A 27,010-nucleotide genomic window follows, 5' to 3' on the forward strand; every position below is an offset into this window, starting at 1 on the left:
TTGCAAGTGCTGGGGGCCCAGAGCAAGCAGGGGGCTCCCCCAACTCACGGGCTCCATAGCGTGCCAGTATCCCCGACAGCCAGTGAGCCCCTCTCGCTTGCTCAGGCCCCCGACACTTCCCTGGATGCGGACGCTGGCCCTGCAGGGGAGCACAACCTACGGCCCGAGGAATTCGGCTGAACTGTAATACCAAACACAACCACACACAGCGCCGTTCCTGTAAATATATATTAGAAGCAAGGAAAAATTGTCACACACTGAATTCCTTCCAAAAATATTTATTGAATATATAGGGTGGGGGTAACAGTTCAGCATTTTATTCTGTCATTTTGCATAACAGAGAGCGCTTCAGAAGCAGCTGTGACGGATCACATAAGGCACCGAGTAACCCCATGGCGGCTAGGCCGCAGAACACGGGGCGATACAGCTATGATAGGACTTCTCTACCCTCCCCCCATCCCGGATGTGCTACATGGTTCCTAGAAGTCCCTTCCACCTCTCTTTCTGGACTTACATCCTATATTTGGTCTTTGCAGCCTAAAACCTCGACCGTTCGTTTCCTATACATACGATAACTATTGTGCTACACAACATGGATTGTATGTGCATAGAGTACAAGTTTGCAAACAGTTTGTATACTTACTTGGCAAACTCCAAAAAAAGAATAGGTGACTCCTCAACAACCAATAGAAAGTTTCCAAACTTTCCAGCAGCTGATAAGTAGCGGATTTAACCCATTGGCGGCCCAACATTGCGGTATCTGAGTAGTGCTGAGCGGTGGAGCTCGTTGCCACCATACACTTTCCTGCCAGCCTGGCACCTCAGGCCAGGAGTCACTAAAGCAGCGAGTCGGGTGCAGGTTTGGGTGTAACAGGCTAAAGCTGCCATGCACCACCACATGTGTGCCCCCCGAGAAAAATCAGTGAGAATAGATGATTACAGTACAGAGATTAAATATGTCTGCCCCAGCGCTATGTGCGGGAAGCTGGGAGGATCCAGTACACCGGCGATCGGAGGGGAACGCTCTATCTGACGCTCTGTGACATGTGTAGTGGAGTCAGCATCTCTTCAAATATTGCACCTTTCACATTGGACCCTCGGAGATTGGCTTCTTGGAGGTCGCAGCCGGACAGGTCACAGTTCTAGAGGACAAAAGTAAATTAGTAAGTGTCACCCATTAGACTTTACTCCTAGGTAAAGTGTCCATTCAGGTTAGATAGTGGTCAGAAGAACATAGGTTCCACCAAAAGATACTCCCGCACACATGTGCATGCTCAGCTCGGCCCCCCGCTCCCAGGGCATCCCACTGGTGTTGTGACAGGAGCTCCAAACAGAAGCCCCACCGGACCATGTAAATGCTACTCAACACACGACCGACCTCTACCACGCAAAGAACAGGCTCAGCTCCTGAGCCCGCTCCAAACACCCACACCTGGACTGCATGAAACCATATGTGACAGGTAGATAAGGGGTTCACTCAATATACCCAATGTTATTCTCCTCCTGCAGTCAAAGAGAAAGTGGGGTGTACCCCATACAGATGGTCTGCCAATTCTGCAGTATTCGGCCGGCTTTACCATAATTTAGCATCTCCAGGACTGACCCCGTCACGTGAGCTTTGCCCCTTTACCTCCAGGTCTGTTCCTGCCAAGGTGGCACCACGAAGATTGCAATTCTTCAACTTGGCATTCTTTAAGGTTGCCACTCGCAAGTTTATCCCGGTCATCTGGCTGCCCTCCATGTCCACACCTTTCAGATTAGCACCTGGAAGTGGGAACAATGAAAATCAGATTAGCATTCACGTGAATTTCTCCAGTTTTGAGATAGACGGACTCCTCTTAGGAACTGGAGATTCACTATTCTACTTTTATCAGTCCCTGTGCACAAGGGGTAGCAAGGATTTATTGAGTTAAAGAGATGGTCTCCTCACCCCAGGACTCAGGACCCCTGGCATACAGATGGTTATAAAAGTAGGAAGATGGGTCCCCACCCAAATAGCAACAACTGCTGGCCAGTCTCCCCCAGCCTTTCTTCAATGCTCCCTGCTTTTCATCTATGCTGTATTAGGGAGCAGCGATGACCAGTGACTACAACAGAGCTGCACTGTCTGCCGGAGCCTGCGGTATTCTGAAATTCAATCTTATCGTAAGCATTTGCGTCCCATCCCACAGTGCATAAAGTTTAGCAAATTAGTTCTTCTCTCTCCCATCCTCCCGCGCTGCACTCGCAGCCCTCCCGCGCTGCACTCGCAGCCCTCCCGCGCTGCACTCGCAGCCCTCCCGCGCTGCACTCGCAGCCCTCCCGCGCTGCACTCGCAGCCCTCCCGCGCTGCACTCGCAGCCCTCCCGCGCTCCCTCTTTACTCGCTGCCAGCTGTCTCTTGTCTCTGACTGGCAGGAGGCAAACATGGAGAAATCTGTCAGAGTCAAGAGAGGTAGACAGCGAATGAGAAATAGGGGGAGAGGCAGGAGAGCTGGTAGTGCAATGCCTGCTCACTGCATTTGTGGATTATTAGCAAACAATTCAGGAAGGAATTTCTAAAAAAAAATAAAATCGCTTTTACACAACAAAGGTTGAGATTTACTCTACACTACAGTGACTTTGCCAAGAGGACAATATATTGGTGTAGAAAAACCTGTCACCAGGTCATAAGTGGACAGTTTTTGCTCAGTTTATAATATTTCATTTTTTTATTAAATCCCCCATAATGGTACCAGAGAGATGGGCCTTTATATTTAACGCCCATTTTTTAAATAATCTTTACAAGGGGCCGCTGCTCTAAGGATTACCTAAGGTGTGCCTTCAGGCTGCTCTGCATGGTCCTCCAACAACCATAAAAATTAGCACCAAATATAAAATCTCTGGAACTGTATGGCAGATTTAAAAATTAAAAATCCAAATAGGAAAACTTGAAAAGTGGAACTCACTGCTGGCATAAAACAGAACGACATCACGCGAGGAGCAGAGGAATGAAAAAACAACAACTGTTTCGCTTAAATAGATGCTTCTTCCAGGCCGAGAGCAGGAAGAAGCATCTACTCAGGCGAAACGGCAGCTATACACTCAGGGGAGCAACAGGAATAAAATAAAAGAAAAAAACCTGGCCACTTTTGACCTGGCGATAGATAGGCACTTGCACAATTCTCCTACCAATGGCGCCCTAAGCAGAGGCCTATATACCCCCTTGTCTAGACATTTCTTGGTTTCTAACCTTCTAAGTTTGCCTTCAGGCCCGAAGGGTCTTCAAAGTTGCAGCTTTTTAGCGAGGCGCCTTCTGCGTTGGAGCAGAGCATCTTCACCCCCTGGAGATTGGCTCCCTAGGTAAGAAAACACCTTGAATAACCCCAGTAAATGAGTCCAGGACATGGCGGACGGTCTAACCTCAGTCACAGGGGTCCTCTAACCCCATGGCTCCCCCCTCATCCCACCCTCCCGGCTTACATCCAACATAGATCCGGACAGGTCGGCCCGCTCCAGGCAGGCTCCACACAGGTTGGCTTGGGTCAGGTTGCAGCCGCTGAGATTGGCCATCTTGAAGTTGATATATCGCAGGTCCAGACGGGAGAGGTCGGCTCCGCTAAAATTCAGACCCTGCAACAATATCAAACCAAAAATCATAGGAACGTCACGCACTGCTCTCACTTTATAGGTTTCATAATCATTATATAAAATCGTTCTGCAGTAGATTGAGCCTCTAAGAACCAAAGGTGTCTTCGGTCAGCCTCCGGGGGCCATAGCAATCCACCGGGGGGCGCTGTGAGACCACTGGAGTGACATTATTCACTGCCAGAGATAACCAAGTCATCCCATGTATAAAATGGTTATCTTAAAAATCACTGATCCTGAGAACGGGGGGTGTGTGGTGTCACAAATCCTCCAATATGTGACCTCCGCTTCATTCTCTTTTATGGGGTCAGTAATGATCATGTGTAAATGGAGCGGTGGGACCCCTGTTCTCACTATCGGTGGGGCTCCCAGCAATTGTTCCCCCTTTTCCTCATCCAGAAACACCGGATTACGTACCGGTAATGCTCTTTTATAGAGCCACGACAGCACCCACTGAGAGAGGGGATCCGCCCCTAGGAACAGGAAACCCTATGGAGAGATAAAAGGGGCGGTCCCCCTCGCTCCCACAGTTTGGGTTACAGAGATTGCGAGGAACCGCCCACAAGTTTTAGTAGGTCATTCTATATTAACATTTCATCTTTGACTTAATCACGTATATTTACAAGAACCAATCACCCTTATCAGTGCTCATATGTAAACTAATATATAAGGGAGGGAAGTGAAGGGGTGCTGTCGTGGCTCTATAAAAGAGCATTACCGGTACGTAATCCGGTGTTTTCTCTTCGCCACGACAGCACCCACTGAGAGACTTTCAGAGATAGCTATTTGGGGGGGATTATCGTGTTAAGAACTGATCTACCGAAACACAAATCAGTGGAAGCAGATAGATCTAATCTATAGTGACTATAGAAGGTAGTAGGAGAAGACCAGGTTGCGGCCTTACATATGAGATCTATTGGAACCTCTGCTCGCTCTGCCCAGGATGATGCTATTGCCCGGGTTGAGTGTGCCTTTACAGTCTCGGGTGGATCTTCCCCTTTAGATGAATAGGCCAGGTATATCGTCTCCCGAATCCATCGAGATAATGTGCCTTTTGTGACACCAGCTCCTTTCCTTTGACCCTGGAAGGAAACAAAGAGAGCCCTGCTCTTCCTCCAGGCGCTAGTCCTGTCTAAGTAAGTCATTACAGCCCTTTTCACATCTAAGGTATGGTATTTCTCCTCTTCCTGATTTGTAGGATTATCATAAAAAGTAGGAAGAAGAATTTCTTGAGATCTATGAAACTTAGTACATCTCTTAGGTAGGTAGGAAGGGTCTGTTTTCAGGACGATTCTATCTGGAAATATCGACAGAAAGGGAGGATCTACTGATAGTGCCTGTATGTCACTTACCCTTCTTGCCGATACTAATGCGACAAGAAGAGTAGTTTTGAGAGTAACGTGTTTAATGTGAGCTGAGTGTAGTGGCTCAAATGGGTGACCTGTCAAGGCTTCAAGGACTAGATTAACATCCCAAGGCGGTATGCGGGGAATCTGAACTGGTTCTGACCTCTGGCAGGCTGAAATAAATCTAGTTATCCACCTATCACCCGCTACATTGTGACTATACAATGCCCCTAGAGCAGAGACTTGTACTTTTAAGGTACTAACTGAAAGACCTAAGTCACGTCCTTTCTGGAGAAATTCTAAAATGTTAAGTATAGGAATTTCGTTTGACAAGGCCAATGGATAAAGACTTAGAAACTTCCTCCATACTCTTACATATATAGAAGTAGTGGATCTTTTCCTACTTAATAATAGAGTATTAATTACTTGATCAGAGAAACCCCTTAATTTCAACAATTGCCTCTCAAATTCCAGGCTGTCAACCGTAGACCCTTCACATGAGGGTGGTTGAATGGCCCCTGGAAAAGAAGATCCTGATCCTCTGGGAGAATCCATGGATCTGAGATGGACATAGCTCTGAGCAGGGAGAACCATGGTCTCTTTGGCCAAAATGGGGCAATCAGGATTATATTGGCTTTGTCCTCTCTTATCTTCCTGATTACTGTTGGTAGAAGTATCAGAGGAGGAAAGGCATACGCTTTCTGAAATGTCCAGGGTACCTGGAGAGCATCGAGAAAATCGGGTTTGTCGGATTGGAACATTGAAGCGAACTTTTTTAATTGCCTGTTGTCTCTTGTAGCGAAGAGATCTACCTCTGGTAAACCCCATTTTACGGTTATCATTTTGAAGATTCGATGATTTAAAACCCACTCCCCTTGGTGGAGGGTATGGCGACTGAGGAAGTCCGCTTTTGAATTGTTCACTCCTCTGACATGTAGTGCTGATAGAGACAGTAGATGTTTCTCGGCTATAGTTAGGATGTCTTCGGCTATAGACATGAGTGTTCCTGATCTTGTTCCTCCTTGATGATTGATATACGCTACTGATGTCATGTTGTCTGACAGAATCCTTGTATGTGTTCCGTGTAGCTGCGGAAGGAATTCACAAAGAGCGTGATGGATAGCTTTCAGCTCTCTTATATTAGACGAGTCGTCTGACTCCGTAACCGACCATAGACCTTGGGCTACCTGATCTCTCATATGTGCTCCCCAACCACTAGGACTGGCATCCGTGAATATTGTGTTTGAAGGTTTAACTACCCAGGGGACCCCACTAACCAAGTGATCTGGTTCTAGCCACCAGGATAGAGATTTAATTACGTCTTCAGAAAGGGAAATTTTACCGTCTAGATGACCTTGTAATTTTATTCCCTCATGTAAAATTGCATATTGTAAACACCTTGAATGAAATTGGGCCCATGGTACTGCTCGGATACATGACGTGAAGGAGCCAAGGAGGGACATGCCTTGTCTTAAAGATATTAGAGGTTTATCTATTACCGACTGTACCTTATTTCTTATTGTCAATTGCTTGGATTGTGGTAAGAAACATTTTTGGCTTATGGAGTCTATCATAATCCCCAAGAATGTTTGTCGAGTAGTTGGAAGAAGTCTAGACTTTTCCCAATTCACCAACCACCCTAGCCTCTGCAGGGACGAGACCATATTACACAATCGTTGGTGACATTGTGACGGGGAACTTCCTACCACTAAAAGATCATCAAGGTACGGAATTATGAGGGTATCTTTTACTCTTAGGTATGACATTACTTCCGACATTAACTTAGTGAATACCCTTGGAGCTATTGATAGTCCAAAGGGCATTGCTGTATACTGAAAGTGTCGTATACGTCCATTCAACACAATCGCCACGCGGAGATATTGTTGATGTTCTATAAAAATTGGCAGATGGTAATACGCATCTTTTAGGTCGAGTACCGTCATAAAACAATGGGGAGACAACAGTTTTATGGTGGATCGGATAGACTCCATTTTAAAGGTTTGATTCTGCAAAAAGGTGTTCAATTTTTTAAGGTTCAATATGGTTCTGAAAGATCCATCTGGCTTTGGGATTAAAAATAGAGGGGAATAGAACCCCTTTTTTTGCTGAAGAAATGGGACTTCCACCAAAACCCCTTTGGCTAGAAGGTTCAATACCTCCTGCTCCAAAGCCTCCTGCTGTAACTGGGTTTTTAAAGAAGTCAATAGAAATGAGTCCGGCGGGACTCGGGAAAATTTTAATTTTAGGCCGAAGGCGATGATACTATTTGCCCAAATGTTCGAAGTTATTTTCTGCCATTGATCTGAGAAGGAAGACAATCTACCTCCGACAGGCAGATCTGTTCTAACGGGGTTTTTCCTCAGTTTTGTAAGGGCGCTTCCCAAAAAGTGCTCCTCTCTGTCTGGTGTCTCTAGTGGCCCAGCGATCTTGGCTCTTGAAATCCTTCCTCTTGTTAAACATGGGCTTTCGGAACGCCCTCCTATAAGATGGAAGGTAATTATTATTAGGGAAGCCCTTTTTCCTCTCCCCTGCTTTGGTCAGGATCTCGTCCAGCTTAGTACCAAATAGGTACTCACCCTGACATGGAAGACCACACAATTTGGATTTTGTCTGGGGATCGCCTTTCCAGCCCTTAAGCCACAGGGCTCTACGTGCTGCATTAGTCAGCCCCGCCGACTTGGCCGCTAATCGTATTGAGTCAGCAGATGAGTCTGCCAGGAAGGCTGTAGCACCCCTAATTAAAGGTATAGAGGCTCTCAACTTGTCTCTAGAGAGACCGTTTTTAAGTCCTTCTTCCAAGTCATTTAGCCAGACTAGCATGGACCTAGCGGTGCATGTAGCTGACACAGCCGGTTTTAGGGCTCCCGCACAAGATTCCCACGCTCTTTTAAGGAGAGAGTCGGCTTTGCGGTCCAAAGGATCTTGTAGTGAACCTGAATCCTCCACAGGTAGCAGGGATTTTTTAGATGTGGAAGCCACTGCTGCGTCTACTTTCGGGGCTTTTGACCAGGTCGAGAATTCCTCATCATTAAAGGGATAACGTCTCTTTGAAGATGGTGGTAGTCCCCTCTGCCCCTGGCTTTCCCACTCTTTTTTAATTAAATTTTTAACTGCTGCTATTACCGGAAAGGAGGGTCTTTTCCTTTCGGACAGCCCAGCGAACATTATGTCCTGCTGTGTTTTAGGGGTCTTAGAATCCTCGATGCCCATAGTGTTACAGACGGATTTCACCAGGTTATCTATACTGTCGGTGGGGAAGCACGTATCTTGATCCTCATCCGAGGAAACATAATCCCTAGAAACATCCGAATCTGCATTCTCTAATTCGGAAGATTGGTCAGATATGGGTGAAACATACTCTCTTGTCCCCTTAGGACGCGTTTCTTTTCCCGAACTATGCAGGGCTTGTAGTTCTTCTCTAATCAACACTCTAATGTCCTCAGATTTAACCGAGGCCTCTTCCCGTAAGGTGGAATCAATGCATGGTTTACAAAGTTTCTTTGTGTAACTATCCGGAAGGGGCTGAAGACATATCGCACACTGTTTGTGTTTCGTTTTTTCAGTACATTTTGCCTAGAGTGTTAGAGAAGAGGGGACAGCAATCAGCTTAATAGGGTAGATGTACACTCACCCCAGTGAAGCGTCTGTGAAGGTACCGGCTGACGGGGAGGAGACTGCAGAGGCTTGCTCTTTTTAGAAGATCCACTCCGCTTGGAGCGGCTGCTGCTGCTGGCATGGCTGCGAGGAGTAGTTGCGGTGGCCTCAATAGAAGACATCGCAGGGTCCTGTGCCGAATCCATATTGGACGCCGGAGCGTTACCGCCGGCGTCCTTTTCACATGGGGGCCGCCATCTTCTTCCTGTTGAACCCGGAAGTGCTAATCACTTCCGGGTCGCGGCCATATTCCATATGCCCGCGCTGTCACCGGCACCAGCGCCGTCTCCTCCCTCTCCTCGGAAGCTTTTCAGCTTATACTTCCGGGGGGCATACTGGGGCTCCACGCCGTATAAGCGCTCGCCGAGGACGGCGCAGCGTTCCCAATTACAGCGCTAACTCCCCGCAGACGTTCCGGATGACTTTCTGTGAGCCAGCCACCTTCCAGCCCTGGCCTCACAGCGTCTGCCAGCAGAGGGGGGAAGCTGACACCAGGACCCCCGACGCTGCTTCCAGCTCTGGAGCCCTTGCCGTCCTCACAGGTAAACCGCGCAAGCGGCATCCAGGCTAGGCATCCTCTTCTCCGTGGATTTCCCATAGGAACAGGAAACCAAACTGTGGGAGCGAGGGGGACCGCCCCTTTTATCTCTCCGTAGGGTTTCCTGTTCCTAGGGGCGGATCCCCTCTCTCAGTGGGTGCTGTCGTGGCGAAGAGAAAATGGCAGATAACAGAGAACTTTTACTGCATAGCATTTTCTATTATTGTTAAAATAATAATAATAATTTACTTCCCACCTGACAGCGAAGCTCGGATTTGGTCGGTGTAGCAAGAAGAAAGCGTATAAATTCTTTCCTGGAAATGGGGGAATGATCCTCGGCCGGCTGTGAGTTCTACATTACATGGGGAAAAAAAAAAAGAAAGAAGAGACAAGAGGTATTAATATGTACGCAGCTCCTATGCAGACCTATGTGTCTCCATGGTTACAGACTACAAAGAAATCCTGTGCGTTGTCAGATCTTATAGTCATGCTCTTTTCAATCCCTATCTTATTGGTGGGAAAGCTTAATAGCGTGATGAGAATGTGCCGCCAATTACTGGCCCCTTCTGGGGTGTAAATGGGCCGCTATGGCAGCCAACGGCCTAGTGAAGGCCCCCGTCACCGCCATCTTTCTACACCCACGAAGCCCAGCAATAGCAGACCTTCATTTCTACAATATACTGTCATTCGTAGTATATAATAAAAACCATCAAACCAGAAAAAGGAAATACAAAATTAACAAAAACCTGATGCCAAAATCGCCATGCACGAGACGAGCCTTCACACCGCTCGTTCAACCAAAAAAAAAAAAAAAAGTAAAAATTTACAAAAAGTTACTGATAGTTTTGAAAATTTTACACTATTACATTTTTTTTTTAAATAAACAGATAAAAGCACCATACAGATTCGGTATCAGCGTAATCGTACTGATCTCGAGAATCAAGTGACCAAGTTATTTTTTACCATTCAGCTGATACCATAGAAATAAAACTCAATATTCCATGCATGAATTATATATATATATATATATATATATATATATATATATATATATTTGCTAAAGGTCGTTTCTACATTTACACAAGTTCGTTAAAAATCTAGAAACAAAATGCAAAGGTTTTTTTTGATTATTTATTTATTTTTTTTAAAACAGCGCCACTCTTGCAAATGGCTTACGTCTGGTATTGCAGCATTTCCATAATGCCAGGGCTGCAATACCAGACGCAGAAGCTTTTTCTATGTCCTGGACACCCCCTGTAAATCCATGTTAGAGCACATCCGATGCACCCGCGCGCTCACCTTTATCGCCAGCTCCAGATGCTCGATCAGGGAATCAATGCCGAAGAACTTGGCTTCTTCCAAGACGCCTGCAATGTGACAGAGGTGTTACTCTCCCATCCCCCGCCTGTGGGTTCCCACATAAGACCACCAGCGCTCACCCAGCAGATTGACGCCATCATTGACGATAAGTTGTCCGTGACGGAGGTAGTTGAGGATCGGCTCGAAGTACTCGGGGCTGCGGTCTATGAGGAAGGCTCCTCTGTGGTCCCTCTTGTTCCCCCAGGCATCTGCAGACCGCGAGGACAAATTTAGAAAATACATTGACGTTGTACTGAAACTATCAGCATCCACACAGGGTGTCCTGAACTGCAGAGCCCCCTGTAACATGTCCATAAGCATCAGTATTGGCAGGACAATCCCTTAAAGGGGTTACTCCCATTTTAAAAAAAAAGGATAGAGCTTGTAAATACAAGCAATTTTGCAGTTTACTGCTTGTTAAAATTTCCATCCATTCTTGAGATATTAGCATTTTTCTTTTCTTTACAGCTGGTTGCCTTGGAGACCGGCCACCGCTGCTAGACAGAACATGCACAGGGCTTACAAGATCTTTTCTATTGAGCTTGTAAGTGCTGTTTTGAAGTCGACCAGGATTCTCTGGAGTATGCCTTTAATCTCCTTATCCTGGCCACCTTTATTTCAGTGCTTATAAGACTGCAGCAGTGGTCGGTCTCTTAGGCAACCAGCTGTACACAAAGGAAAAGTGCAAATATCTCAAGAACGGCTGGAAATTTTAATACACGGTACATTCCAAAAGTGCTTGTTTTCACAAACTCCATCAGCTGTGAAGAGGAGAATAACCTTTTAAAGTAGTTTTATTATACTAATAGCTGCTTTCTCCTAAGGAAGGCTATGAATACCAGGAGTGGTCAGCGTGACTTCTGCTTTTTTTTTTTTCCGTTGATGAAGCCGTGAGAGAGTTTGGACTTTTGATCAGTGAGATGTCATTTTTATTAACACCATTTTGAGGAACATATGATGTTTTTATTGCACTACTTTGGGGAAGTCCGGGGGACCGGAAAAACAACAATTCTGGCATTTTTTTTTTTTTTTTTCTTGCTATATATTGATAGCCTGGACCATTATGGACGCGACAAAACCAAATATGTTTATTTTTGAGTTTGGAAAATGGGGAGCGATTTGAATTTTTGTATTTTTTTTTTAAATATTTTTCATTTTAAATTAGATTTTTTTTTTACTTTATTTTTTCGTCCCTTTAAGAACTGAATAATCAATTGATCGCTTGGATTATATACTGCTGGGTATAGTTAAAAAAAAAAAAAATCACTGATCTATGAAGCCCAACCACAGGATCAACCTATCGGCTCCCTGCGATGGCGCTGCGCAGGTGCAATGTGGCGATTGGTGCAGCCACCTCCTGCAGTGTATGGAGAGCGCTCAGATCCTCAGCCCCCCCCCCCCCCCCCGTGTCACATTTCAGGAAGGGGTTAAAGAACCCTCAGCCCTTTCTACATCACCTACCTCTGTCACTGAACATATGGGAGAGCATGCTGTCCGGCTCCTTACTCACAAGTGTGGACCTAGAGAGAAAAGAACCAAGAAAGTGGAGTAAGGCAGAGCCGTAAGGAGCTGCCGCAGTGGAGGTCCGAGCATCACCGGCCCCTCTGCCACGCTAGACCCGCACCGTGTGGTGGTGAAATATCTCCCCCCGACGTTCAGCGTCAGCCAGTCCGTCTGGCCCCCGGTCAGCGGCTCCGTGATCATCGGCTCATTCTGGTCATCTGGGAAGAGAAGGATCAAGAATGGAGATTCAGGTATAACCGGGTGACGAGGGTCCAACCTCCAAGACCCCCGATGACCCTCACTTCCCCAGATCAGGCTGCCATACTGAATCCCAACCACCCTGATGAGGACGTCCTACTGCTGTGGATCGGTCACGGGTGACACTAGCCCTCCTCTCTTCCCTTGGGGGGAGGTCCATGGTCCACTCACCTACGCAAGACTCCCCGTCACTCACAAACAAGACGTCGTCATCTCTAGGGAAGAGCAAAGAAAAGAGAAAATGACGAGGATAGTAAATACGGGCGAGGACAGACGGCTTCACGGCGTATGTGTCAGACATATCTTATAGTTTGGGGTGTAGGCGTAGCGACACATCAAGAGCCCCCGATCTAGCACAGGAACGCTGGACCCTGCACCCCAGTCAGTCAGGAGGATAAAAAATGGTCGCGCCTCCAATGGAGATCACATATCCTAACATTACTAAAAAGGGGAATACCCCTTTAAGGAAACGGCCGGCACAGATGTCACACAGGTCTCCGAGGGGAAAATCCCTTTAATTGTTTGTTAAAACAGAAAATCTGACTGTCCAGTCCTGGTGGGCCCCCTGAACATACGGTCTGGGGGCAACGTCATCATGACAGGCGGGCATACGGCCTAGGGGATGACGCCACCATGACAGGCGGGCATACAGCCTAGGGGATGACGCCACCATGACAGGCGGGCATACGGCCTGGGGGCAACGTCATCATGACAGGCGGGCATACGGCCTAGGGGATGACACCACCAGGACAGGCGGGCATACAGCCTAGGGGATGACGCCACCATGACAGGCGGGCATACAGCCTGGGGGCAACGTCATCATGACAGGCGGGCATACGGCCTAGGGGATGACACCACCATGACAGGCGGGCATACAGCCTAGGGGATGACGCCACCATGACAGGCGGGCATACGGCCTGGGGGCAACGTCATCATGACAGGCGGGCATACGGCCTAGGGGATGACACCACCAGGACAGGCGGGCATACGGCCTAGGGGATGACACCACCATGACAGGCGGGCATACAGCCTAGGGGATGACGCCACCATGAGAGGCGGGCATACAGCCTAGGGGATGACGCCACCATGACAGGCGGGCATACGGCCTAGGGGATGACACCACCAGGACAGGCGGGCATACGGCCTAGGGGATGACGCCACCATGACAGGCGGGCATACAGCCTAGGGGATGACGCCACCATGACAGGCGGGCATACAGCCTAGGGGATGACGTCATCATGACAGGCGGGCATACAGCCTAGGGGATGACACCACCAGGACAGGCGGGCATACAGCCTAGGGGATGACGCCACCATGACAGGCGGGCATACGGCCTGGGGGCAACGTCATCATGACAGGCGGGCATACAGCCTAGGGGATGACACCACCAGGACAGGCGGGCATACGGCCTAGGGGATGACACCACCAGGACAGGCGGGCATACGGCCTAGGGGATGACACCACCAGGACAGGCGGGCATACGGCCTAGGGGATGACACCACCAGGACAGGCGGGCATACAGCCTAGGGGATGACGCCACCATGACAGGCGGGCATACGGCCTGGGGGCAACGTCATCATGACAGGCGGGCATACAGCCTAGGGGATGACACCACCAGGACAGGCGGGCATACGGCCTAGGGGATGACACCACCAGGACAGGCGGGCATACACCCCAGACTATAAAAATACGTCTGGCCGGTCACTAAATGGTTAAAGGAGATTTCCAAGATCCGCAGTGTATGATTTATGGGGTACAATCCAGGGAGACCCTCAACAGTGAGCAGGAGAAAGCCCTGCAGCCCCTTCATATCACAGCGACATCCCTCCATGTGTGGCCGTGCCCGGTACTGCAGCTCGGCCGCATCGCTCATACACTGCAGTGAGGACACCTGAAGCCCCCAAGTGTCAGTGACTCCTCATATGTGAGACCCCCGCATTACCTGATGAGGCCGATGTCGTCGATCACTCCTCCTTTATCGTTGTAGACCCCCGTGGCGCGGATTCCTAACTTGGAGCTGGCGAGAGAGAGGACGTCGCAGATAGTGGATCCGTGCAAGGCGACCACCTGCAGCGGGGAGAAACCGGGAGGAATAACGGGACCGCGGCTGTGTGTGTGTGTGGGGGGGGGGGGGGACAACACAGGACACGAGCGTGGAGCAGACGTCCCAAATCCAGCTCCTCAATAAAAGGTTCCTCCCCCAGAAGATGGCAACACAAAAAATAGGAATTTCCCCCCCACCCTTCCAAAACATAAGGTTCGGGATTCACCACCTTTACCCCGAAATGGCATCAATAAATAATAAAATACAAAATATAAAGTTACAGATCTGGAAAAAGCAAAAAAAAACAAAACAACTAAATAGGAGAAGCCACAGAGACAAGATGGGAAGATGGAAGGAAGGATCAGACCTGGGCTGTTATGTGAGGAGCATCCACCTGGCGGCGCTCACTGTCCTGCAGGGTCTATGGGCGGCAGGATGGACATGCCCTTTAAGTGGCCCTGGTTCTCCTCCCTGTCACACACACCCCCAGCGCATGCGCATCTCCGCAGGCCCCGCTCACCTTCCCGTGCCGGCCATTCCCCCTCACGAACAGGGTGACCCTCTTCATGCTCGGGGTCTCCCTCCCGACTCCGCCAGCTCCCCAGCTCACCCGGAAGACTGGAGGAGAACAACGTGACAGCGAACCGCGCCAGCCAATCACCGTCATCCTGAGAGCGGCCAGAAGCCAATCAAAGCTGACCTGGGCGGGGTTATCGATTAACCAATGGCAGGCGTCACCTGTAACTTTTCACTGTGGAGCCTGGAGAGCCGCCACCTACCGGTCCTTCTTTTCTACTAACTTCCTGTCTTGTTGGCTCCGAAATCACTTAGTCGCCATGTTTGTTGTGGGCACCAAAAGTTACATTATTATGTTAATTAAGAAAACATGGCATTTTCTTCTTATAAAAAACGCCACTTTAATCAATGATAAAGTCTCTGGATGGGAGTGGAGCTCTACAATCAGCCGCATGCTACAAAGGCTTGGAAAACCGATGCCAAAATGAAAGATGGCGTCTTGTAGATCAGTAAAGTACGATGCGCATGCGTCTATTTCGCGCTTGCGCTGTTCTGTTCTCGACGTCACTTTTGAAACCGTTACCTTGCGCCGTATTCATCCGCTGTCTTTTAGTACGGTTCCTGTTTGGCTCGTGAAGACGTTCACATATTACTAATACACGTCCAGTGTGGTCGGTGGTCTTCAGAGGTGAATGGGGTCTTGTCAGGGGTTTAGTTACACGGTTGAATGCGGGGACTATTTAGTTGTGGCGGAGGGATTGAGGTGAAGAGCGCAAGATTTGAATTTTGAATCAGAAGACAGCGGTGTGTGCGCCGTGCGGGTGTGTGTGAGTATCCTCCGTGTGTGCTGCGGCCGGGGATGTGGGTGGTCGGTACCTGAGCGCTGGGGGGCGAGGACGTGTGTATATAGATATATATTTATTATTATTATCTGCCCTGGTGACGTGAATCAGCAGGTCAGAGTGATTATGGCGATTGCCATGGTGATACTAACTTGGACAGTGCGGTGTTTTTATTTTTTTCATATTTTGTTCGTTATAAAAAAGTTAGTTTTTTTTTTGTTTTTTTTAATTTAAAAATTGGTTTGTGTCCCTTTTGAGACTCTGACCGTTTTTCTTTCTTTTTCCGTCGGTGTAGCAGCCCGTTATTTGCACGCTGGTTTTCATCCATCTCCTTTTGTGGTGTATACCATGTTTTGCTTTTTCGATGACTGGTTTTGCAGATTTGCTATTACCACTTTTTTTTTTTGTAGTTTGAAGAGGTATGATTGAAGCTTGTCTTGTTTTTTGTTTTGTTTGTTTTTTTTAATTCTTTTGACCGCTTGCACTATATACTGCAGCATTTTCCAGTCTCGGAAACCCCCTTTCCCAGTTTAAAAAAAAAAAAAAGTTTTATTCATCATCCCCAGGTTCAGCTCCGAGTCTCCGCCATTGTTTCTGCAGCGCTGCAGCCAATCATTGAGCTCAGCGGCTAGTGTCATTTATTGGCTGCAGTGGTGCAAACCATAAGGGACACTGAAAACAGCAACAATCACTGCCGGACCTGGGGAGGGTAAGTAAGGCGAAAGGTGTTTTTTTTTGTTTGTTTGTTTTGTTTTTTTTAAAGCAAACCGCAGCTGGGGCACAAAGTTTTCTGTCCCCTTAAATAATTGTCCCTAAAGCCTGTGCCTGGGGGCTTCCTAGTAATACCCATATGGGGCCCCCCAGACTAGGCTGGTTTACATGTGGCCAGGTGGGTCCGCATGGTATCTGCCTGTGTGTACAGAGGGGATCTATATGGGGCCCCCCAGACTAGGCTGCGTTACACGTGGCCAGGTGGATCCGCATGGCATCTGCCTGTGTCTACAGAGGAGACCTATATGGGGACCCCCAGACTAGGCTGCGTTACACGTGGCCAGGTGGATCCGCATGGCATCTGCCTGTGTCTACAGAGGAGACCTATATGGGGACCCCCAGACTAGGCAGCGTTACACGTGGCCAGGTGGATCCGCATGGCATCTGCCTGTGTCTACAGAGGAGACCTATATGGGGACCCCCAGACTAGGCAGCGTTACACGTGGCCAGGTGGATCCGCATGGTATCTGCCTGTACAGAGGAGGTCTATGTCAGTGTTGCTGCTCCTCATCGTTCTCGTTTTTTTTCCAGGTGAGGAGGTGATGGCCAGAAGAAACGTTCTACAAGAGATCCCCATCCTGGTGCCGCAGACTGAGCAGCAGTCCTATGAGATCGTGTCTGAAGACGAGACCCCGCACTACAAGCAGACCACCTCCTTCTTCAACACCGAGCGGCCGCACTCCAGGTTCTTCAGCAATGACGAGTCCAAGGAGAACCTCGCCCCCTCCCAGCTGGAGGACATGTCTACGGAGAAGACCAGTCGGGTGACCTTTCCTGACGGCAGCGATGTCTGTGATGAGCCTGGTCCATCGGGAGCTGTGCCCAGTCCTCGGGGGGACGCGGAGGCCTCGCCTGACGATCCACAGCCACGTGACCCCCTGATTGACCTCTGTGGCGTGTCTGTGGAGGATCTGGGGATCTGTAGTGACAGCTTCATCACCAAGGGCGCAGGTAATGTTCCTATATGTACAGGGGTGTACGCGTTCGGCCCACCCATCTCCTCATACCTTGTTAGGGTGGGCTCGGTACTACAGGACCAGTGTTGAGATTGGCTTTGGCCTGGCGTTAATGGGTCTCGGCACATGCTAGGGGTTGGGGGTCCCCGCTCTTCTAAGCGATATAGTTTATATCAGCTGCCAAAAGGGTCTTATTTAGGAGGCTTCTCATTCAAACAAGTCATCAGCTATCCACATAAGTGATGACTTTGTGATCTTGGGGGTCTCACCACCGGGGGCCTACACTAATCAGAAGAATGGGGAATTTTTTATTTCCGACAGGACGCTTTTTATCCCCATGGCAGGTCAGTATAACTTATTGATTTCTGGGGATTTGACCACTGAGGACCCCAACAGTCCGGAGACCAGGGCTCGGCGGAGGTCAAGCATGCTCCCGTCCTCTCCATTCATTCTCTATGGGCGGCCATGTACGTTGCGGAGCAGCTTCACTAGAGAGCGGAGCAGCGCATACTCTACCTCCACTGAAGAAGCGTTCTGCAAACCCCAGGGTCCCAGTGGTCTGACCCCCAGTGGACCGTAAGTTATCCCCCCCATCCTACTTATATGCTTTTTACAAATCCTTTTTAAAGGGGTTGTCCAGGCATTGGTACTCAATGACCTGAGTTACGTGGAGAAGCCAGATCCTGATTCATTCACAGAATTCAGCAGACAAGGACATTTGTCCACAATTAAAGGGAATCTGTCACCAGAGTTTTGCTATTTAATCTGAGAGCAACATAATGAAGGGACAGAGACCCTGATTCCAGCGATGTGTCCCTTACTTGGCTGCTTGTTGTAGTTTTGATTAAAATCACTTTATCAGCAGGAGATTATCATTACAGGACTAGAAAACCTGCTGCCATGTATTCCTCCATATTCAAAGCTCTGCATAGTCCCGCCCCCACCACTGATTGGCCACTTCCTGCCTATACACAGTGTACACAGGTAGCTGCCAATCGGTGGTGTGGGAGGATCTATACAGGGCTCAGTATTCAGAGAACTGCTAGATCTGCAGCAGGGAAAACAGGGATGTTATCACATCTGCACAAAGCAGCCCAGTAAGTGACACATCACTGGAATCAGGGTCTCTGTCTCTACATTATGCTGCTCTCAGATGGGGGGGGGGGCAAATAACCTGAGAAAGATTCCTAAAAATAAAACATCTTTCATCAAAAGAATGACCAATGATGGTGCTACGGTGGGCTGTCACACGCCAGACAATGCGATAATCAGTTCTACCCCTTGGTGTTTTGGGCAGAATCTACATATTAGACTCCTAGTTCCTCTTACACCAGGTTAGTTCTCCGGCCGTTATAAATACTTTGCACATTTTGTTTGGTCATTTGTTTTTGGTTTTTTTAATATTCTTTTGCAGAAAAATCTCCAAAATCGTTACGTAAACACAGGCGCAGGTCCACAATTGGAGTCCGGGGGTCCCCCGAAATGAACTTCCTGATCCGTGAGATTGCACTGCAGAGAAGCAATAGGAAAAGTGAGCCGGAGCCCCCGGTAAATGCACGTATCTGCACTGATCTGTTACCTGTAGTCCCCCTCAGCCCTATTGGGGTATGTTCACGTGGGCGTTTTGCAGCATTTCTAGGGTTTTTTTTTGCATCAGGCATATGCTTGTTTTTTTTTTTTTCCTCTTAATCCACCGCATTTCAATTCTTTCAGGGTTTTGCAGCATTTCTCCGCCATTCTGATGCACGATGGTGGTGGGGCGCATATAAAATGCGGCAAATACAAGAGGTTTTGGTGCAGCAGAAACCCCCCGGTGCATGTGAATAGACCCCTATAGTCCAGTGCGGCAGTGTGTAGTAGTGTGCAGATCGCCCACCCATCCACATAATGGGTGATGTCTGCTCACTGGGACCCCAATGATGACTGGAGCAGAGGACCCCATTATTCACTTTGTGCAGCGGCCATGCATCTAGCTGCTCCGCTCAGTGTGTCTGTGGGGGCGGCGAAGCTCCTGAACGTCCAGAGAGAATGAATGGGTTTGTGGGGCACTCGCGAGACCACCGTGCCAGTGCAGAGACCCATTCACTGTTTACATTAGCTAAAAAGGGGCTGATTACCGGGGGGGGGGCAGGTTGTCAGACCCCCATCTGATATAGATTCTATGGATCGGTCTTCAGTATCCTAATCCGGGACAACCCCTGTAAGTGAGATGAATGAGTGGCTGACAAACAGTTCGTTCTTCTGTCTTCTCAGGATAACCCCTTCACGTCTCCTCGAAACTCTGTCCTGAGAGACAAGATGTCCTCCTTCCGGAACGCCTTCCAGGTGGTGGAGGAGAATGAAAACGCACCGTCTTTTCCAGAAGTTTCAGAAGTCGATGAGCTGGAATATGAGAAAGGTGAGTTCATAGATTATTAGTGGTTGTGTTAAAAAGAAAATGCGGACGGGAAATAAAACCCCAGCAATTCTTCTTGAATGGGAAAGTGAGTGGGTTTTAGTTCCCCCCCAACTGATCGAATCTTGGTCGGGCCTAGTCTGGAATACTGCGTCCACTGCTGGGTGCCAGATTGTAAAAAAGACATCGAAAAACTGGAGCAAGTTCAGAGAAGAGTGAGCAGACTGCAAACTATGTCCTACGAGGAACGGTTACAGGATCTGGGAATGTTTAGCTTGAAAAAAGAGGAGACTTAATAGCTGTCCACAAATATCTCAAGGGCTGTCAGGCCATGTGCACACGTTCAGGATTTTTCGCGTTTTTTCGCTATAGAAACGTGATAAAAACGCGAAAAAAACATATGCCTCCTATTATTTACAGGGTATTCCGCATTTTTTGTGCAAATGTTGCATTTTTTTCTGTGAAAAAATCGCATCGCGGAAAAAAAAGCAACATGTTCATTAAAAATGCGGAATTGCGGGGATTCCGCACACCTAGGAGTGCATTGATCTGCTTACTTCCCGCACGGGGCTGTGCCCATCCGGGAAGTAAGCAGATTATGTGCGGTTGGTGCCCAGGGTGGAGGAGAGGAGACTTTCCTCCACGGACTGGGCACCATATAATTGGTAAAAAAAAAAGAATTAAAATAAAAAATAGTGATATACTCACCCTCTGATGGCCCCCGAAGTGTTCCCGCCTCTCCGGTGCATGCTCTCTCTTCCGTTCCTATAGATGCCGGTGTGGTTCAGGACCTGTGGTGACGTCGCTGTCTTGTGATTGGTCGCGTGACCGCTCATGTGACTCACGCGACCAATCACAAGCCGCGACGTCATCGAAGGTCCTGAACCACAGCGGCATCTATAGGAACGGACGCCGCTGAGATCGGCTGTCTGCAGGTGAGTATAACCATTTTTTTATTTTTTTTTATTATTTTTAAACATTCTATCTTTTACTATAGATGCTGCATAGGCTGCATCTATAGTAAAAAGATGGTCACACTTGTCAAACGCTATGTTTGACAAGTGTGACCAACCTGTCAATCAGTTTTCCAAGCGATGCTACAGATCGCTTGGAAAACTTTAGCATTCTGCAAGCTAATTACGCTTGCAGAATGCTAAAAAAAACCGCAAAAAAAAAAAATGCGGATTTCTTGCAGAAAATTTCCGGTTTTCTTCAGGAAATTTCTGCAAGAAATCCGGACGTGTGCACATACCCTCACACTGTAGAAAGATCATCCTTATTCTTATTTACACAAGGAAACAGTAGAAGCAATGGGAAGAAACTGAAAGGGAGAAGATACAGATTAGAGATTGGATGGAAAACGTTTTGACAGTGAGGGTGATCAATGAGTGGAACAGGCTGCCTCGAGAGGTGGTGAGTTCTCCTTCAATGGAAGTCTTCAGAGGCTGGACAGACATCTGTCTGAGATGGTTTAGTGACTCCTGCATTGAGCAGGGGGTTGAAGCAGATGACTGGAGGTAACATTCTGTGATGCTAGAGGGAACAGGTCCCCCCCCCCCCCAACTTATCGAATCTGTGTTAAGTCGCTGTAAAGCAGATTAAAGTACCTTTTTGTTTTGTTTTTTTAACTCCAATTCTTTATTCGTTATTATGGATTCTTGCTAGAGCAGCAGTACTAAGCAGCTTGTAAAAGAGCAGAAATCGGGCAGCCGAGAAAGCACTTTCAAAAGGAAACACAATAATGGAGCAGGTTATAAATTCAAACTTTTTGAAAAGCTAATCAAGAAGTATGAAAAAAAAAAAAAAAGTGACTCCTTTAGGGTTAATGCTTTATCGCTCTCTTCTGCATCGAGAGTGTGATGTGTCCTGATTAATGGTGAGTGAACGTGCTGGGATAAGGTGTTATCTGAGCATGCTCGGGTGCTGAGTGTTTTCAGCATGCTCGGATAATATATTTGAGTCCCCGCGGCTGTTCTACAGGGATTTCCTGTTTGATAGACAATCCCTGCATGTGTTGCGACTGTCGAACAGCCATGAGACATGCAGCCGCGGGGATTCGAGCACGCCGAAGTATCTCGGTTAGGACCCGAGCATGCTCAGATAACACCTTATCCCAGCACGCTCGCTCATCACGTCTCCTGATTATAATCGGACAGGTGAGTGATCCCTCCTGATGGAGCGGGCGTCCAGGCAGCCATCACTTGCCTGCTCTCCTTTCAATGCAAAAGTATCCTGCCAGGAGTATGAGTGAGCTGCCAGCAAGTTCACGTAGGACCAGGGGACACGTAGATGTCAATTTTACAGTTTCGGGTTGTTTTTTTTTAATGGTCTCTAATGCAATTAGTCTCAGGGTCCAGTTCATTGTTACCTGGGACTTGAAGCCCCTTGTTCTCATTGCCTGTGGGCGGGGGTCACACAGCTCGTACCCCTACTAATTTTCTTTTGCCTGTTTAGTTGTGATCGGACAGTTTCTTTCCTCCATTATAAGTTTACTGCTGTTCTCTGTCTTGCAGATAACGTAGAGGGGGCATCGGAGCCCCCAGAGAAGAGGAATAAGCTGTGTGATGCTCCAAATCAAGGGGTCTCCAGGGCTCTGCATGAGCCTTCATTTATGTCCTGCCCATCAGACCCCCTGGAAAGCTCCCAGGTATGTACCGGAACCACGTGTAATGGCAACCAGAGCTCTCCTATGCTTTACGGCTTGAGAGAGAAGTGTTAGATCTGTTTCTCTTGGTTTTTATGATGCTTGCACAAGATGGTTGCTTTCTTCCAGAAATGACACCACTTCCTTCCATGGGTTGTCTGGTATTGCAGCCTTAAAACAAGCCCTAGATCACGGCTCTATCTGCAGTTCATCTGAGTTATGGCCTTTCAGTTGCCGGGACCTACAGGAGCTTCTCACAAAATTAGAATATCATCAGAAAGTGAATTTATTTCAGTTCTTCAGTACAACTCCTATATTATATAGAGTCATTACAGAGGGATCTATTTCACGTGTTTATTTCTGTTAATGTTGATGATTATGGCTTCTACAGCCAATGAAAACCCAAACGTCATTATCTCAGTAAATTTGAATAATTAACAAAAACCACCAGCGAAGGCTTCCTAAACATTCATAAAGGTTTCTTAGTCTGTTTCAGTAGCTCCACAATCATGGGGAAGACTGCTGACTTAACAGATGTCCAGAAGTCAGTCATTGACACACTCCACAAGGAGAGGAAGCCACAAAAGGTCATTGCTAAAGAAGCTGGCTGTTCACAGAGTGCTGTGTCCAAGCATATTAATGGAAAGTGGAGTGGAAGGAAAAAGTGTGGTAGAAAAAGGTGCACAAGCAACCGGGATAACCGCAGGCTTGAAAGGATTGTTAAGAAAAGGCCATTTAAAAATTTGGGGGAGATTCACAAGGAGTGGACTGCTGCTGGAGTCATTGCTTCAAGAGCCACCACACACAGACGTATCCAGAACATGGGCTACAAGTGTCACATTCCTTGTGTCAAGCCATTCATGACCAATAGACGCCAGAAGCGTCTTACCTGGGCCAAGGAGAAAAACAACTGGACTGTTGTCAGTGGTCCAAGGTGTTTTTTCAGATGAAAGTAAATTTTGCATTTCATTTGGAAATCAAGGTCCCAGAGTCTGGAGGAAGAGTGGAGAGGCCACAATCCAAGCTGCTGGAGGTCTAGTGTGAAGTTTCCACAATCAGTGATGGTTTGGGGAGCCATGTCCTCTGCTGGTGTAGGGCCACTGTGTTTTATCAAGACCAAAGTCAGCGCAGCCGTCTACCAGGAGATTTTAGAGCACTTCATACTTCCCTCTGCCGACAAGCTTTTTGGAGATGGAAATTTCATTCTTCAGCAGGACTTGGCCCCTGTCCACACTGCCAAAATACCAATACCTGGTTTCCAAACAAAAGTATCACTGGGCTTGATTGGCCAGAAAACTTGCCTGACCTTAACCCCATAGAGAATCTATTGTCAAGAGGAAGATGAGACACCAGACCCAACAATACAGACGAGCTGAAGGCTGCTATCAAAGCAACCTGGGCTTCCATAACACCTCAGCAGTGCCACAGGCTGATCTCCTTTATGCCACGCCGTATTGATGCAGTAATTGATGCAAAAGGAGTCCGACCAAGTATTGACTGCATTTACTGAACATACATTTCAGTAGGCCAACATTTCGGATTTTAAAATCATTTTTCAAGCTGGTGTTATGAAGTATTCTAATTTACTGAGAAAATGTCTTTTGGATTTTCATTGGCTGTAAGCCATAATCATCAACATTAACAGAAATAAACATGTGAAATGCATGACTCTGTAATGACTCTATATAATATGAGTTTCACTTTTTGTATTGAAGAACTGAAATAAATTTACTTTTGATGATATTCTGATTCTGTGAGAAGCACCTGTATCTCGTACGGGCTTGGCTACTGGTGTGCGTCCCTGCAAGGATGCTTGAGATATATCCTTAGTAGGGAAAGGGTTAAACCCACATGTACATTGGGAAGTAGCATGGTCTTAAGTGTTTTCATTAAATACATTTATTACTTCTCCGCAATGTAAGTGACTGATGGCCCTTACCAACTTGGAGAACAAGGGTCCCATAGTCCCTGTGTGAGTGGAGCAGTTGGGCACATCTGTGACCACCGCACTGTTCTCCTCTGAGAGAGTGATTAGCCATTACTTTAGTCTAATTGAAGTGAATGGAGCCATATTGCATACAGGGGACTTTTGGGATTGGTGGGGATCCCAGTGGATGTATTTTATGAGAGTCTCTTTGACGACAGTCCTCTTCCTGCCATCTAATTCAGACCTTCGTCCTGTGTTTTGCATCTCCAGAAATGTATGCCAGAAATTTCTGTGGATCCTGATTGCTTAAGATTGTCGACTGAGGTCTTCATCGAGCCAGGTGAGATGATCCTTGTTCTTGAGGTGGGCCAGGTGAGATGGTCCTTGTTCATGAGGTGGGCCAGGTGGGTTGGTCCTTCATAAGGTGGGGCAGGTGGGTTGGTCCTTGTTCATGAGGTGGGGATGGTCCTTGTTCATGAGGTGGGGATGGTCCTTGTTCATGAGGTGGGGATGGTCCTTGTTCATGAGGTGGGGATGGTCCTTGTGCATGAGGCGGGCCAGGTGGGATGGTCCTTGTTCTTGAGGTGGGCCAGGTCCTTGTTCATGAGGTGGGCCAGGTCCTTGTTCATGAGGTGGGCCAGGTCCTTGTTCATGAGGTGGGCCAGGTCCTTGTTCATGAGGTGGGGCAAGTGGGGTGGTCCTTGTTCATGAGGTGGGGTGGTCCTTGTTCATGAGGTGGGGTGGTCCTTGTTCATGAGGTGGGGCACGTGGGGGATGTCCTTGTTCAGGAGGTGGGTACGTGTTCATTGTAGTTCCCATTCTGATAACCTCCTACTATCCAAAGGGAAAGGTGATTGTAACACAGGTAACCTGTAGACTGTTGGAAAGCTAAGTGACCTGCTGTTTGCTTTCTTCTGACTAATGCTTGTGATATCCATGTGACAGCGGAGGTGCAAATTGAGGAGACCCGAGCGTTACCAAGATCTTCAAGAAGCCGTAAGCGAAAGGTTATGTTCACAGATTTCACAGATCTCCTCCTAAGTCCTCCAGAACCTGAATACACCGTGCCACTAATATCAGAAACTTCCTTTGGACCCGTCCTGAAACCTGCACTGAAAAAGACTCCCCGGAGAGATTTTGTCCACTTCAGGGTAAGTGGTCTGACAGTGGATACATGTTCACCACCGCCACTTAAGGGTGTAATGGTGTACATCAATGTCCTGTTTAGATGGTAGATGCTGGATGATCAGATATTCCACATTATTGGATGTTCATAGAAAGGTATTCCAAAACGCCTTATAAGGGTAGAGACCAGGGCTGTGGAGTCGGTAAACCAAACCTCCTACCCAGTTTCCCTGACCCGACTCTGCAGCCCTGATCACTTTGGAGCATGTGCATAAAGTGCAGCGTAAAGGAACAAAGTCCAGCTCACCATACCGACGTTCCCCAGGTCTCGGAGCACGGAACCGCTGTGTCAGGGCGTGAACAAACAGGAAAAAAAAGTGCAGCACAGATTCATCTCACCCACGACTCCACAGCCCTGGTTACTACTGAGCATGTGCGTAAAGTGCAGCACAGATTCATCTCATCCACGACTCCACAGCCCTGGTCACTACTGAGCATGTGCGTAAAGTGCAGCACAGATTCATCTCCACTAAAAGCCCAGATCCTTAGATCAGGAACTGAACAGATATTTATAGGACATTTCATAACTTTCCCAAATTATTCTGAAAAACTTTACAGCACATCCTGCATTGTTCTACTGTACCCAATCGGAGTTGGTCCGTATTATACACACTCCACAAAATGAACACCGACTCCACAGCCCTGGAAGAGACGCTTAAATGGCTCCACCCACTTCCATATCATGTCTACAGATCTCCAGGCTTGCCTCTCGAACCCCCAAAATAGCGCACTTGAGCTTACAAATATCTGTAGATGTGACCTCACCGGCCACACGGAACCTCCCGATGTGGAAGAGAGCGCAGTCGATTACTACTTTAATAAAATTTAAAAGGGGGAAAAAAATGTGCATTTTTCAGTGTTATTATAAATGTTGTCCAGGACGAGAATATTGATGACATATCCTCACAATCGTTCGTCAATATCAGATTGATCCCCCCCCCCCCAGCGATCAGCTGTTACAATGTGTTGCCGTCAGTGAGCCAGAACAGCTCGGCTCCTTGCACCATGTAGTGACCGTCCAGTGTGATCTGGGCCTACAGCGCAGGAGATGTGAGGAATGGTCCTCCATATCTGACGGTCCTCTTAAGGGTTTAGTGTTGATTCCATTTAATCCACTTTATTTTCCCCTCTGCAGGTCGGGCTCAGAGAGGAGGACGCCACGTTATTTTCACTACCAAAAATCTCAGATGACGGTGAGACGCTCAGACATTGGTAACTTGGCGGGGGTTAGATACAAGTAGTATAGGTTTACATTATATTTTCGGGTTTTGGTGCGGACTCAGCCGCTCCATACCTGGCGAGTGACAGAAGTGCGACCTCCTGCTATGCAACCATAAAATGCCACTGACCAACCCTGCAGCGACACTATGGCATACACATGGGGTGCCCATCACCACCTAAAAAAAGGGGGTGGGGTGGTCACTGTCGCTATGGGCCTACTGAAGGACCCCGTCTTCGCCACCTTTT

At 47.8% G+C, this 27,010-nt stretch overlaps 2 protein-coding genes across 8 annotated transcripts in view; one reads left to right on the forward strand and one right to left on the reverse strand.

Annotated features, from left to right (window-relative positions):
- Nucleotides 1-262: 262 nt before the first annotated feature.
- Nucleotides 263-15,064, reverse strand: KCTD9 (potassium channel tetramerization domain containing 9). 2 transcript variants are annotated; one of them, XM_077262118.1, is made up of 13 exons: nt 14,828-14,937; nt 13,897-14,330; nt 13,215-13,597; nt 12,435-12,916; nt 12,127-12,223; nt 11,964-12,022; nt 10,583-10,711; nt 10,443-10,510; nt 9,400-9,495; nt 3,441-3,590; nt 3,211-3,316; nt 1,631-1,764; nt 263-1,142 (listed from the first exon to the last, which is right to left on the reverse strand). In XM_077262118.1, the coding sequence occupies exons 4-13, from the start codon at nt 12,562-12,564 to the stop codon at nt 1,026-1,028; spliced, it is 1,086 nt and encodes a 361-aa protein (XP_077118233.1). In that variant the 5' UTR covers nt 12,565-12,916; nt 13,215-13,597; nt 13,897-14,330; nt 14,828-14,937; the 3' UTR covers nt 263-1,025. The 2 variants fall into 2 exon arrangements, with proteins under 2 accessions (XP_077118233.1, XP_077118232.1); XM_077262117.1 differs by lacking the exon at nt 13,215-13,597 and having other exon boundaries at nt 12,435-12,478; nt 14,206-14,330; nt 14,828-15,064.
- A 172-nt stretch (nt 15,065-15,236) lies between these two features.
- Nucleotides 15,237-27,010, forward strand: part of CDCA2 (cell division cycle associated 2) — a 30,700-nt gene continuing 18,926 nt past the window's right edge. Inside the window, exons 1-8 of one of the 6 annotated variants that reach the window (XM_077262116.1) lie at nt 15,237-15,337; nt 16,968-17,387; nt 18,807-18,940; nt 19,646-19,790; nt 22,301-22,434; nt 24,629-24,698; nt 25,304-25,509; nt 26,679-26,736. In XM_077262116.1, coding sequence (XP_077118231.1) covers nt 16,979-17,387; nt 18,807-18,940; nt 19,646-19,790; nt 22,301-22,434; nt 24,629-24,698; nt 25,304-25,509; nt 26,679-26,736 — 1,156 coding nt within the window. In that variant the 5' untranslated portion in view covers nt 15,237-15,337; nt 16,968-16,978. The other 5 variants (XM_077262113.1, XM_077262115.1, XM_077262112.1 and 2 more) reach the window with 5 other exon arrangements.

Source organism: Ranitomeya variabilis, chromosome 5 (genome assembly GCF_051348905.1).
Source record: "Ranitomeya variabilis isolate aRanVar5 chromosome 5, aRanVar5.hap1, whole genome shotgun sequence".
NCBI classification, from domain to species: Eukaryota; Metazoa; Chordata; class Amphibia; order Anura; family Dendrobatidae; genus Ranitomeya; species Ranitomeya variabilis.

Bases quoted from the DNA above. Each gene is read 5' to 3' on its own strand.
- KCTD9 (XM_077262117.1), bottom strand. From the start codon at position 14,974: ATGACGGTGATTGGCTGGCGCGGTTCGCTGTCACGTTGTTCTCCTCCA. The intron at 10,511-10,582 runs GTGAGCGCTGGT...GTCACATTGCAG, and splicing joins TGATGGCGTCAATCTGCTGG to GCGTCTTGGAAGAAGCCAAG. The intron at 1,143-1,630 runs GTAAAGGGGCAA...TTTGTCCTCTAG, and splicing joins TGGCAGGAACAGACCTGGAG to AACTGTGACCTGTCCGGCTG.